Here is a 12,985-nt window from a genome sequence, read left to right on the forward strand (position 1 = left end):
CGTGTGTCAATTCGTGCCTTTTGGATATCTCGGCGAGTCGGAATACCTTGAGATATGCGGAGATGTTGAGGGTGTTTGTGCCGCAGGTGAAGGAGGTCAAGTATAGAAGTGACGTGCCGGCGACGTGGAATAATGAGCAGTTACGGGAGTGGATTACTGCGAATGTGAGTTATGATTGGTATTGGAGGCTTTAGCGCTTATTTCTTTTTTTCCCTTCATTCCTTTGGCTGACGATGCTTTAGTCTGGTTCGCCATCGGTTGATGCCACGGTACTGGCTCTTCATGAGACCGGCGCACAGCTGCTCCGTCTGCCAGTGGCAGAGTTTGAGACTCGATGTATGAAGACGCCTGGCGTTATCCACGAGCAAGCCTTTGCTTTTCGCCAAAAGCTGTGGCAACTTCATGTTGACTCTCGGCGTCCAAAGGAGAAGGCCCAGGTTGAAAAGGACGATGGTCCAGACACAGTTCTGGGCCACCTCAAGAAGTTTGACAGGTCTTCGAGCCGCGACCTTGACGCTTCGACTCAATCTATCCCCTTCAAGGATCGCATTCGTCCTGGTATGGCCGTCAGCTGGAAACCAACCAAGGAGCATGATATGGGTTGCTTCTGGGAAGGACCCAACATTGCTTTAATCTTGTGCCCTGCGGCAGCTGTCGGCCAATAACTCAGGACATAATGGGACGCAGAGTAGACGCAGGTTCTGCGAGCAATAAGACGGCAGATGGCAAATACAAGCGGTATCTGTGTGCCGTGGTCGCGCCAGCCGTGCTTCCCGGTGCCTTTGAGGTGAGTTTGTGGCGCTATGGTGGTTGATGTGGACGATATGGACAAGGAAGTGATGCTAGAGTATGACTCTGCGACGCGGTTGTATCATTTGGCGATCTAGAAATAGTTGCGCTGGGACGGATGGATTATTCATAAATGACGGCAAGGCATGTACAGAGTTGGCATGCCCAAACTAGATGTATCAAAAACTGTTTCCGTTGAAGCGACACATTCCGGTCGCGTGCCTGCGCCAAGGGTCGAGAGTCGTCGAGAAATTGCCGAATTCAACTAACAGCTTGGTCGTTCCTTCCCGACATCTGGGCGTCAGTACACAACTGGTGCCAACCGGACTGGAGTACTGAGAGCTATTATAGAGTCTGGTTGACCAGACCAGATTGACAGTTCCACGATTCGACGCTGGCGTGGAGCTTCAGGCCCCGCAGCCCCTGAAGCATGCAGCTAGCAGCCCCCAGTCAGCTTCATCGCACGTCACCACATGTGCACTAAACCCCGCCAGCGGGCAAGGGACTGCCGCTGCCCCAATCAACGCGCGTCCAGATGTCTGTCTACCGCATTCGACCTTAAAACACTTTGAACCTCCAATGATGGATTCTTGGGACAGACACGCCCTGCGCCGGCCCATTGGAATGGCAATGTGTCTTGATTCCAGCCCTGTGCCATTAACGCCATTTCATCCCCCAAACCTTTTTTCTTTGGTATTCGCTTCATTCGCTTCACCCTCTTCATCTCCGCCCATGTAATACCGCTCGTTCCGCCATCATGATCAGCCTCGGCCGGCGGCGGATCCTCTCGGCCTTTCTGGCCGCCTTCGTCATCCTGACTGTCTGGCGAGCGAGGGAGCTCAGCGCGTCCGGCGGCGGTGCAGCCCCGGAAAGGCCCATGACGGGGTACTCCACGTACGAGCCGGAAAAGGACTATTTCTGGAGGACCATCAAGCACAATTTCCCCATTGCCCCGAGTCAAATGCGGTCCATGCCGACCTCTGCCGCAGCAACATTACCACCAGTCCAGGCCAAGTTCCCTCCCGAAACTGCAGACGAGAAGAAGGTGCGCCTAGGTCGACAAAACGACATCAAAGAGTCATTCGTCAAATCCTGGAACGCCTACAAGAAATATGCCTGGCTTCGAGACGAAGTCACCCCCGTGTCGGGCAGTTATAAGGACCCCTTCGGCGGATGGGGTGCCACGCTCATCGATGCTCTCGACACTCTATGGATCATGGGACTCAATGATGAGTTCGAGTATGCCGTGTATGACGTCGAGAAGAATGCGCTTTTCCTCTCCACCCTCTCCAAGGAAATCAATGTGTTTGAGACGACCATCCGCTTCTTGGGAGGCCTGCTGTCAGCATATGACCTGAGCGGCGACAAGCGGCTGCTCGTCAAGGCGCACAATGTAGGCGACATGCTCTACAAGGCCTTCGACACCCCGAACCATCTGCCCATTGCGCGCTGGGATCTACACGAGGCCGCCCACGGGAACAAGCAAGAATCGCAGAGCTCGTCGCTCCTGGCAGAAATCGGCTCCCTATCCCTGGAGTTCACCCGCCTCAGCCTCCTGACCGGGGACCCCAAATACTACGACGCAGTCCAGCACATCAGCGAGCTGCTCGCCGCGTCTCAGAAGAAGACCAAACTGCCAGGCATGTGGCCCGTCGTGGTCGACACCCAGAAGGAATACTTTGACGCAGGCACCACATACACCCTCGGCGGCATGGCGGACAGCACCTACGAATACTTCCCCAAGATGATGGCCCTGCTAGGCCAACAGGACGGCATATACTACGACATGTACACGCGCAGCATGGAAGCCGCCAACGAACATCTCTTCTTCCGCCCCATGACCCCCACCAGCGAGGACATCCTCTTCCCGGGCTTCGTCGACATCGACGTCGACGACCCGTCGCGCAAAAAGGAGCTCAGACCCGCGTCAGGCCACCTGACTTGCTTCACGGGCGGAATGCTCGCCCTCGGCGGCAAGCTCATCTCCAGCAACGACCACCTCGCGTGGGCCGACAAGCTCACCAACGGCTGCGTATGGGCGTACAGGTCCTTCACAACAGGCGTCATGCCCGAAACCTTCTACCTCACCCCTTGCGGCGACAGAGACTCCTGCCCCTGGGACGCGACCAAGTGGCAGGCAGACGTCGCCAAGGCCCACGGCGCGGGCGGGGGGGCCAAGGAAGCGCAGTCCATCATCGCAAAGGAGCACATCCCCGAGGGCTTCTCTAGCATCATGGACGCGCGGTACATCCTGCGCCCCGAGGCCATCGAGAGCGTCTTCATCATGTACCGCATCACGGGGGACAGGAGGTGGCAGGACAAGGCGTGGGAGATGTGGAAGGCAATCGACAACCTGACGTCGACGAAACTGGCCAACAGCGCCGTTGACAACATGAACCCCCCGGATGGGCAAAAGGTGGAAATGGCAGACTCCATGGAGAGTTTCTGGCTCGGCGAGACGCTCAAGTACTTCTATTTGATATTTTCCGAGCCGGACCTGATTAGCTTGGACGAGTGGGTGTTCAACACCGAGGCGCATCCGTTCAAGAGGTTGCGATAGAAAGTCTTCTATTTGCCCTGAATGAAGTGATTGGCATCGCTGAGTTGGATATGCGAAAGATGCCCACGTGCTTTACTACCCTTCGCTATGCATGTGAAATAGCACACCCCTCCCTGAAGAGGAAACAAAATAAAAAGAAATAGCTACTACCAGAGTGATCCTATTTCATGACCTGCCAGTCCTAAAACCTGTCCGGTTGTACTCATCGGAACCTCAACCTCCTTGTCCTTTCCCTTGTCACCGTTCTTCTCCTCCGTGTCAACACCGCTATCCCGCTGACGCACACTCTCATTCTCCCCGTCGTATTCTTCCGAAGTGACCTCCTTTTCCCTCTTTCGTTCCACCTTCTTAATGGCATCACCGGTGAGCGCCTGCCTCTCCAGCAGCTCCACGACGTCCTTCTTGCGCGTCTTCCTATCCCCAAACATAATCACCAGCCCCGCCGTCAAATTGCACGTGATGCTCACGCACAGAATCACCGTGGTGAGGGCAAACGGGCGGTGGTGATAGTCTATTCCCCACGTGCACGCGCCCAGTGAGATTTGCAGACACGAATGGCAGTCCAGCAGGACGATGATGGCTATGAGGTGGCCCAGCGGGAAGGCGTGGTGGGTAAAGGTCTCGTGGGGTTTGTAGAAACTGTGAGACTTGGAGAGCTTCTTTTGGTGGTGTTCGAGGGATTTGCGTTGTTTGGGGGTCAAATAGTCATAGTCGAGGGAGCAGGTCTCGGATTTGGCGTCTTCGAGATCGACTCCCGGGTTGTTGTCGCTGTCGAGGGCGGTGGGGGGTATGCCGTCGGCGGTGGAGGGTTGGTGCAGGGTCGGGGAGCCGTTGGGCTTTCGTTGTTCTTCTTCAGGAGGCGGAGGAGGAGGATGGGGGGGGCCTCGTCTGTCTTCTGAGGCATCTGTGTTTTGCGTCTTGGTTGAGGAATCGGTTCTCGCGAGCTCCTTGGCAGCTCGCTTCTTTGCTTTGGCAATCTTGCGGGCGTACCGCGCGATGAAAATCATGTGGTAGGTATCGACGGCTCGGAAGGGCGCTAGACCGTCGCCCATGATGGCGAACAGTGCAACCAGGACGCTGTCGATGATGTGGATGGCGTAGACCTGCTGTTCGCCGACGTAGATCCATCCGATAAGGAACAGGACCCAGGCCAGACCAAACAGCGTAATCAGCGTCGCGTACAGCGTCACGAAGAAACCCAATGGCCGCCGGACGTATTGTCCAAATCCCTTCATTTGTCGCTTGAACCGGGACCGTCGTGAATGCAGCATGTGGCGAACGTGGTCATCCAGCTCCCACTTCTCGGCTGCTGACCAGCCTTCTAGTGTTCTGCCGTGAGGCAGTGCCGCATAGTGAGAGTCTGATAGTCGCGAGGTAATCGTATCTGTTCGTCGGATGTAAGGTGCTTGTTGCACTTCTCCCTCTTCTGGCCGCGGGGCTTCTTCCTCATCTTCTCGAATTGTTGGCACTTGTTCTGGTTGCTGGATGGGCTCCCTCGCTGACACTGGTCGTGGCAAGAGTGTATCTGGCTGGGAGAGAACATATGCTGGTCGTCGATTCACCCAGCTTCCTAGATCGGGGACGAAGAGCGAATTCTGCACATTGGTCAGAGTCGACAGGGTCTGAACTTCGGGATCTGCCTTTGTCGTTAGCTCCCAGCACCAGCTGCGATTTTTGAGGCAAAAGGAAAGGGGACATACCAATAATATCCAACCAATCCACAAGCTCCTCGTTGTACTCATCCGTATCCCTCGAATCTGCCCCCTCGGCCGGCGCAGTTACCGACGTGCGCCTAAAACTCGGTTTCCACAACCTCCCGACAATGCTCCTCCTCTGCTTCTTACCCTCGGCTTCGTCGACACCGGCCTCCCCATCGCTATGCCTTCTCTCAAGCGCGGGCGCAGGGGGCATGGACACGCTCGGATTCAACGGCGACGTCCCTCCTAGTCCCAGCTCTGCCATGGTCGGCCGAGCTCCTTCCTCGGTCAATCTAGGCAGCGCAATCTGCGGCTGCATGCGTCGTGAGTTTCTCGCAACCCTGGCTGCGGCATCTCCCACAGGCGGTGATGCCAGCCCAGGCTGCGAAGCACTCCGCGGTCTATTTCTCTGAAGGACCTCGTTCTCGCCATCATGTTCCTGCTGCTGCTGAGGTGCAGTCGCGGCATCCTGTGTACTGGACGTGGACTGCGGTGCACCGAGGGAGCTTCGTCGTATCCTGATGCTCGGGCGTCGCGGGCGGTCTGTGGCATTGGATTCGGATGCAGCCACGCTGCCAGCCCAACCGTGGGATGCTGTGGAAGTTCGTGATCTTCGCGAGGCTGCCGCGCTGAGCGGTTCAAAATACTCGTCGGCCGGGACATCCGACTCGGCTGGCGTCGCTGGCCCAGCAAGGCTGGCGGCCGAGAGGGTCGAGGCTCGGTTGCGGTCTGACGGGGCCTGGAGAGAACGCTGGGACCGCGAATGCGACGGGCCAGCATTCGAATTCGAATCCATGAGGATTGGAATCTGTCGCTGCCGTCGAAACAGCGGCGTGGGCGGACAAGATGGGTGGTGAAGAGGAAGAGAGATGCAGGGACAGACGGGTGGACGGCAGATACGGGCCGGATGATTTTACAAATACACTCGAGACAAGCTAATTGTTGTCGGCATATGGAGTCTGGAGCAAGTCATAGTACGGAGTACAACTAGAGTCACTGGTCGCGCTTGCCGTATCCCGGTGGATACCATGTTGCAAATTATTCTCAATCAATCACCATCTCAACTGCGTTACAGCGCCAACGGCCAAAGCCCAAACGGGTTCGCCGGGGTTCTGCTCTCGTTTTGGCAGATCTGGCTCCACATGCTAACAAGTGGTCTGTCTGGTGCGAGAGTCATGCCGGGCAGCCGGCCAAGCCGGGCCCTCCGGTCTGGTGCCGTGATAAACTCTGCCGCGCTCTTTGTAATACATGACTACCTAGGTACTTTGCTGGACATGGTATCACAACATCTGAATCTGCACAATTGCGTCACATTGGACTGGCCCCCAGCTCGGGAGTTGTTTTATTGGTCTTGGAGTATCCAGCATTCTTCACAACGCGCTGGTATCTTAATAGTGCAATTAACGCTCAGCAAACCAATTTGTACACGCTATCTAAATCAATGCGCCTTTGCAGTTCACAGGGAGAGAGAACAACACTGCCACTTTCGTCTCACGGCTGAATATGTATGCTCATCTTTTCCGCTCCGAGTTGGCAATCGCCGACTCAACCGCCTCTTGCAAGTCAAAATGGAAATACGGTCGGTTCAGTCCGTGGATGGCCACCAATCTTGCGCTACCAGGGTTTTGAGGCACGTCCTTGTCTGAAAGCCGCGAGATGTCCGAGTCCGCCTGTTCAATGTCATACTCGCGGACTGATTTCTTGTCGCCAATCGCCGCCGCCTCGGCCGCCTTGGCTGCGCTGTCGGATCCTCCCAGATCGGCAATGCTGAAGATGGTCTTCCAGTGCGCGACGCCTGAGCCGGGAGCTGGCCTGGGAGACCGGAATCCGAAGCCTGCCGCTGCCAGCGCTCGCTTGGTCCATCGGCTCTCGATGTTGGCAAAGTGCCAGTCGACCGCGTCGGGGGCGGCGTAGCGGTCCAGCTGGTTTCGCACGTCAATCAAAGCTTGCGCGGCGGTGACGTCGATGTTGTTAACGGAAGAAAAGTCGAGGATGATTGCTTTCAGAGTTGGCCTTGTGTCCACCTTGTCAACATCCTGGTTGCGTGGTGCATTGTCGTTCCAGGCACGGTCCTGTTGTATTTGTGTCTTGTTAGCAACAGTGGTTCCAATGCCAAGGCAGATATGCATTCAAGATGGGTATACTAACCCCTACTTTGCCCAGGAGCGCGGGGTCTGTTCTTCGGGTTTCCGCAAAGATGACTTCTGTGAGATGGTTCAGATATCGGGTCGCGTTGGGATAGTTGAAGCCTTCCGCAAAACGGTAGATATAGACACCGGGATGAGGGCTTTGAACCACCACCCTGGGGTTAGACCCGTCTGCATGGTCAAGGGGCAGGAAGCCCTTTCTCAGTGACTCGTCAGACTCCTCGGCAAAGGCAGAATCTCCAGCATGCTTCAAGCCCTGGTCGGCTTTCGCGGTGCGAATGCGAGCCACGCCGAGTATTCTGCCCCGGCTCAAGAACAGGCGCCAGACCAGCACGGCGGCAGAGACTGCAATGGTAGTGTAAATGCCATTCTCAATGGTGGAGAAGACCGTCACCAGCACACCGGCCAGGAAGATGGGCACCTCCAACGGGGAGACTCGCCAAAAGTGGAAGATGACCTTGGGAGGTGTAACGACATCGCCGACGGCGTGGATAATAACAGCAGCGAGGGCCGCGTTGGGGATATAGTAGAAGACTGCGGGAAGCGCATACAGGGCCAGCAAAACAACGATGGCAGTAATTACACCGGCAAATGGGGTTCGAACACCAGCCTTGGACTTGATAGCAGTTCTTGAGAAGGACCCAGTGGCGGGGTAAGCCCCAAGGAACGGGGCAAGCAGATTAGTAACTCCAATGGCAACGAGCTCCTGCGACGGGTCAATAACGTAGTTGTTGATTCGGCCAAAAGACTTGGAAATGGAGATGTGTTCGATGAGCATGACGATAACAGCGGCAGGGATCTCGGAGGCAAATGCCTGGATGATTGATGTGTTCACCTCTGGAACAGCAGCGTGTTGAAAGCCTAGCCATCACATCACCGTGTTAGCTGTGTACAGTCTTCTTCCCCAAGACGTTGGAAGATTGTCCATACCTCGAGGTACATCCTTGATAAGGCTGAAGCTCGGCTTCTTCTTGTGGCTGACGTTGACACCGGCACTGATGGCCGTGTACAGGAGAATAACAAAAACCGTACGAAGAGTCGACAGGAAAAAGTACATCTTGGCACGATGGGGCTGCTTCTTGGACATGAAGGAACAAACTCCCCGAATCAGATACAACATCAACAGAGCCGTCAGGCCGAGCGCAGCGTCCAACTTGGTGGTCGGCAGGCCCTTCAAGGTGTTGATGATGACCAAGTATGGCGCGTCTCTTGTATTGACTCCGCTGATGCCCATCAGCTTGGGCACCTGCCCAGAGATGATGTTGACGGCAGATCCTGTCATGAAGGCGCAAATGGCCGGGAGCGAGATGAATTCGACAAGCCAGCCGAGGCGAGCGAGACCGAGAAAGAGAATAATGGCACCGGTGATGATGGCAAGAGCAGATGCCACAACGTGACCGGGAACATTGGGGAGTTCATCTTTGGCCTTGAGGACAATGTTTCCGGTGACCTGAGACATGACGGCAACAGGCTGCGGCAAAAAGTGTTAGCGTTTAGGATATTCCCGGTAGTAGTTTTCCCGCCGCAGTATCTGAACTCACACCGATGGTAATGTCTTTTGAAGTAGCAAAAAACCAATAGATCAAAACTCCCATAAAGGACGTGTACAGTCCATATTCGACATCAAGCTGAGCCAGCTGGGCATATGCCATTCCCTGGGGGACCACGACAGCGCCGACGGTAATGCCTGAATTATTGTTAACCATAGACACTCCATGGCCGCAACATGCTCCAGGACAGGTAGCTCACCTGCCACGAGGTCACCAATCAGCCAAGTCAGATTGTACTTGCCGATCCAGCGGACAAAAGGAAACAGGTTAACGAAATAATTGATGACACCTTGGAGCGAAGGCGTGATTTCAGCAAGGAATTCTCCGACGGTGGGCTCTTCCTCGATAAAGAGGTCCGCGTTCGATATTGAAGGGATATCGTCGTCTCGACTATCGAAATCGTAGCCTACGGCCTTGGCCAAACGGCCCTTGATAGATGGTGTGGACGTCATGACGACGCAGGTCAACGTCCCCCGTGGAACGTTGGCGAGAAAGATTCGCCAAGAGAACTCGGCGATGAGTCCAGTATGTGAAGATAGAATGCAGCCAAGAAGTATCCTTTTGCTTGGCTGCGGAAAGTTGATATGACAGCCACAAGAATGAAAGGAGACAGAGTTCTTGGTACGACGTGGCCAAGGTGTGGAAGGACTTGGATCTTATGTGAGCCTGGGCTAGCCGCAGCCTTTGCCAGCGTTTCCCAGCTTTTCCCAGTTTTTCCCCAGCAACACAAACAGTTGGTAAGTTTCCATCCATTCGCTCATCCACCCTCATCCATGAGCGAGAGAAACGGGAGAGCATCGGGACCGGCCCAACAGCGCAGCTTGGTTGGTACTCCAGGATTCCCATTTGCTCTCGAGTCGCGTAACACAAAAGGCTAATCGGTTTATGGCACAGCTGATGGCTTCCTTTTAGCCACAGATGGCGTGCTCATCTTGGACTCTTGGGGGCCCAACTTTGCTCTCCAGGAATGGCCAGGAATGGAGAAGCTGGAATCGCGTGCTGGCAGGGAGCAGACAGATGAGCCAATATGCGTTTGGGATGGTCATGATTTGGCCCGCCAAACCCGCATATTGTCCACACCGGAGCGCCTCATCAAGATCGACCAGAGCATAGCGTCAAGCCACAGCCGTGTAGCAGCTGTATCGACCGTACATACCAACCGACGTACATACATATGCACATGCGATGGAGACACGTGGGACCGCCGTCGCAGTCGCCGTCACTGTCAACGTTGCCTCTGTGCGTCGCTTCGCATCTCCTACCCTCTTTTCCTTGCCAATGATCCAAACTGACGGGTAGGAATGCATCGGATCATGGCCCGTCGGTCGCTGCAGGGCTTGTAGGACCAGCGATGGGCCGAGGGGTGGCTCATAAGTATATCTTGGCCGTCGCTGTGCCTCCAATAACCCAAGTCATCATCGTGGCCCATGTTGGACTTTTGACTTGTGCACATCAGAAATCCCCCGAGCATCTATCATCACCTTGCATGAAGCGACACTCACATGTGTTAGTTTTAATCGGAACAAACGTCCAGCCACGAGCAACTAGACTGGCTCCTGAGAGAAAGGCGCCTTTCCCGTGGCACTGTTGCGTTGCATATGTTCACAACTCAAAATCTATTTTCCCACCGTCCTTTTCAGCCTGGCTAAATTTCGTCGTCGACCGTCGTAAGCTACTTGCCGTAACTTTCAATAGCGCGCACTTGATTTCACATCTTGACAACAATCTCAGCCTCCTTGTGTGGGTCTTTGCCGTCTTCAACTGTCAACTTCTTTGGGTCGTGATGACGCCATTTCCTAGCTCACAAAATCCTTCGACGTGAATGGCCTGGTCGATGAGGGGGGCCTTGTCGTAATTCCATATTCCCTACCCCCCGTAGGATTTATGGAAACGCTAAAAAATGCAATCACGCCCGCTTCTCGACCCCTTTCATCCCCGGCTCGTCTCAGCATGCTGCGTCGTGTAGAGAGAAGCAAAACTATGTTCTGCTCAACGGGGGCCAGCTGCCTTGTCCGAAGCTGAGAACCGTCTCGGCTTGGTTGGCATACCTCCTGGCTTTAGTCTCTGGCTTTATTTAGGGCTGAATGTGATGGCCCTTATCTATAGATGCTTCAGACGCAATATTTTTTCAAAATCACGCCAACCCCTGTCGTTTGTTGGTCGAGTCGTTTTCTCATATGCGACCACATCATTGCAATAGCCATCCTTCATGGGGGAAATTGCCCCTCAGCTCGGTGAGATATGAATGTGAGATATTTCTAATTTCCTTCCTGACCAATGCTTCGGCTTGGTTCTGGCTGCTGGGGGCTGGTGACTTTGTCGTGTGCTTATACAACTGCCGACCGACGACGATCCGCTCCGAACCATGCGACGGATTCTCGCTCCAAAAGAGTATACCGATACTCCGTCGGACCCACGAGAAACTTGAATCATGCAATAGACCTGCAATGTTATTTTTCGTGCTTATTTTTTACCGCCACCTGGGCCGCGTCAAGCCCAAGACACGATAACTCGTCGACGGATTCTCGACCACGCCACCAGGACGACCGAGAAACTCCGCACATCAACACTAGGAACGGGCTGAAGGGCTGAAAATCAGTGCCCGTGATGGACATTGGCCGCGTGATAAAGAAGATGGCAAATCCCAGTGAGTAGGTGTCATCCTTATCAAAGGAAAGCTGGTGGGCGTCGAGGCCAGCCGGTTGTTTCTCAACAGAAGCCGCATTTGACGAGTGTGACGGTGCAAATGTATACGAATCAAGTCGTATAATCATCCAAGAAGGACACGTAATGCACTCCTCAAGTACAGACCCCACGTTAACATGAAGCGCTCTGGAGCCTTGCTGGTTGAGAGGAAGTGATGGCGTGATAGCTGACCAAACTGAGCTTTTACTGCCCTAAACATCCATAAACATTACAAAAAAAAAAAAAAAAAAAAAAAAAAAAAAAAAAAAAAAGGACAAAACGAGCTCTCTAATATCTGGATCTTCAGAGTCGAGAAAATAAACAAGTTCGCCACCAAGTCCGTTAAAAAAAGAATTCATAGCGAGTCGCTTATGTCTCTGTTCCGGCATAGCCAAGTCATAGGTTCCACTGGCTGGACGAAATATTACTGCCTACAATCGTAGTTTCCGACTGTGTTTAAATTTGCCATCTCAGCCAGTGCATAATGAAGCCGCTTCTTTCCTTGAATATGTGCGTTTTCCCCGTGATTTTAAGAAATTCCATGAATCTTCGCTGGGAGGATCGCAGGGTGGTCGACGTTGACTACCCGATCCTTTGGAGGAGTCGATGGTCTTCTACCTTGTATATTAGAAGCTATACGAATAATTCGCTAGACCGTTTGCTAGATTGAATTAGCAAGCTACTGGCCATGAAATTGCTGTTTTGCATAGATTTATCTCCATTACGCGGCCACTTACGACGATAATACCGGCTCAGTTGCACGACCCTCGGTCAAAATATTAGAAACTACATCGTAGTCCAACTTGCCCCGGAGAAGGACATGAAGAAAACTATGTCGGAATACTGTTATAAGGTTCTTAAGTCATCATCACTTGGTCTTTCAGTCCATTGCTCCAATAGAGAACAATCATGATCCACATCCAGCATTAAAAGAAGCTAAGGAGATAGACGAAAGTGAATTACAGTGGCATTAGAATTGAGAGCAATTACATATATCCAAGTTCAAATATATAAGAAGAACGCAGTATCGCTCCACAGGAACAAAGCGCCAGAGATTAGCATCTGAACGAGGAACGTTTGCACAAGCTGTTAAAGCAGTGGTCTTACCCTGGGAAATTTCCAGGTGATAGCAACTGTGTCGAATGAATCGATAAGTAGTACTGGGTAGAGATTCAGGTGTCGATGACTTTTGCATGATGATTTGAGTAGTGTCACGTTATTAGCCAATGGCCACCACCAACACCAACGTAGATTACAGTCTATTACAGAAAATATTTTCCTAGAGACAAAGATACGCCAATATACTGCAACATATTATGGTATCGTGCGCGAAAGGCCGGCATCTTATCTGGCTGAATAATCTTTGCCTCCCACTATAGTTACTCTGGGGAACCAACCGTGCCCTTCCTGTACGCTTCCGTATATTTTTGCTTTGGTTCATTGGCACATGAGAGTATAGGAAACTTGTACTCGAGTTTTTCGAAGCTAAAGATAAAGTAGACACCCAATTTTGCAGGACCAGGCGCGACAAGCGGATATCGGCGCTTGACTACCAGC

General features: G+C 53.4%; 5 protein-coding genes across 5 annotated transcripts; 3 read left to right on the forward strand and 2 right to left on the reverse strand.

Annotated features, from left to right (window-relative positions):
* Positions 1 to 62: 62 nt before the first annotated feature.
* On the forward strand, positions 63 to 1,315 carry J3458_004403 (uncharacterized protein; the record flags this gene model as incomplete). Its single annotated transcript, XM_066118197.1, has 2 exons — positions 63 to 164; positions 243 to 1,315. The coding sequence occupies 2 exons, from the start codon at positions 63 to 65 to the stop codon at positions 663 to 665; spliced, it is 525 nt and encodes a 174-aa protein (XP_065976797.1). The 3' UTR covers positions 666 to 1,315.
* A 20-nt stretch (positions 1,316 to 1,335) lies between these two features.
* Positions 1,336 to 6,056, reverse strand: J3458_004405 (uncharacterized protein). Its single transcript, XM_007815502.2, has 2 exons — positions 5,050 to 6,056; positions 1,336 to 4,985 (listed from the first exon to the last, which is right to left on the reverse strand). Exons 1-2 carry the CDS (start codon positions 5,840 to 5,842, stop codon positions 3,496 to 3,498), a joined length of 2,283 nt encoding a protein of 760 aa, XP_007813693.2. The 5' UTR covers positions 5,843 to 6,056; the 3' UTR covers positions 1,336 to 3,495.
* J3458_004404 (uncharacterized protein) lies at positions 1,547 to 3,349 on the forward strand (the record flags this gene model as incomplete). The annotated part of the gene is made up of 1 exon (XM_007815501.2): positions 1,547 to 3,349. One exon carries the CDS (start codon positions 1,547 to 1,549, stop codon positions 3,347 to 3,349), a length of 1,803 nt encoding a protein of 600 aa, XP_007813692.2.
* A 410-nt stretch (positions 6,057 to 6,466) lies between the features above and the next one.
* Positions 6,467 to 9,903, reverse strand: J3458_004406 (uncharacterized protein). The gene is made up of 4 exons (XM_066118198.1): positions 8,943 to 9,903; positions 8,124 to 8,880; positions 7,195 to 8,054; positions 6,467 to 7,118 (listed from the first exon to the last, which is right to left on the reverse strand). Exons 2-4 carry the CDS (start codon positions 8,650 to 8,652, stop codon positions 6,558 to 6,560), a joined length of 1,950 nt encoding a protein of 649 aa, XP_065976798.1. The 5' UTR covers positions 8,653 to 8,880; positions 8,943 to 9,903; the 3' UTR covers positions 6,467 to 6,557.
* Positions 9,904 to 10,094: 191 nt separating this feature from the next.
* Positions 10,095 to 11,635, forward strand: J3458_004407 (uncharacterized protein; the record flags this gene model as incomplete). Its single annotated transcript, XM_066118199.1, has 1 exon — positions 10,095 to 11,635. One exon carries the CDS (start codon positions 10,095 to 10,097, stop codon positions 10,563 to 10,565), a length of 471 nt encoding a protein of 156 aa, XP_065976799.1. The 3' UTR covers positions 10,566 to 11,635.
* Positions 11,636 to 12,985: the final 1,350 nt, after the last annotated feature.

The sequence above is a fragment of the Metarhizium acridum genome (assembly GCF_019434415.1).
Source record: "Metarhizium acridum strain ARSEF 324 chromosome Unknown scaffold_29, whole genome shotgun sequence".
NCBI classification, from domain to species: Eukaryota; Fungi; Ascomycota; class Sordariomycetes; order Hypocreales; family Clavicipitaceae; genus Metarhizium; species Metarhizium acridum.

Excerpts from the sequence above, each read along its gene's own strand:
- J3458_004405 (XM_007815502.2), bottom strand. The coding sequence starts at position 5,842 with ATGGATTCGAATTCGAATGCTGGCCCGTCGCATTCGCGGTCCCAGCGT. Across the intron at positions 4,986-5,049 it reads GGATTGGTTGGATATTATTG|ATCCCGAAGTTCAGACCCTG; the intron begins GTATGTCCCCTT and ends CGACAAAGGCAG.
- J3458_004406 (XM_066118198.1), bottom strand. The coding sequence starts at position 8,652 with ATGTCTCAGGTCACCGGAAACATTGTCCTCAAGGCCAAAGATGAACTC. Across the intron at positions 8,055-8,123 it reads TATCAAGGATGTACCTCGAG|GCTTTCAACACGCTGCTGTT; the intron begins GTATGGACAATC and ends TGTGATGGCTAG. Across the intron at positions 7,119-7,194 it reads CGCTCCTGGGCAAAGTAGGG|GACCGTGCCTGGAACGACAA; the intron begins GTTAGTATACCC and ends CAAATACAACAG.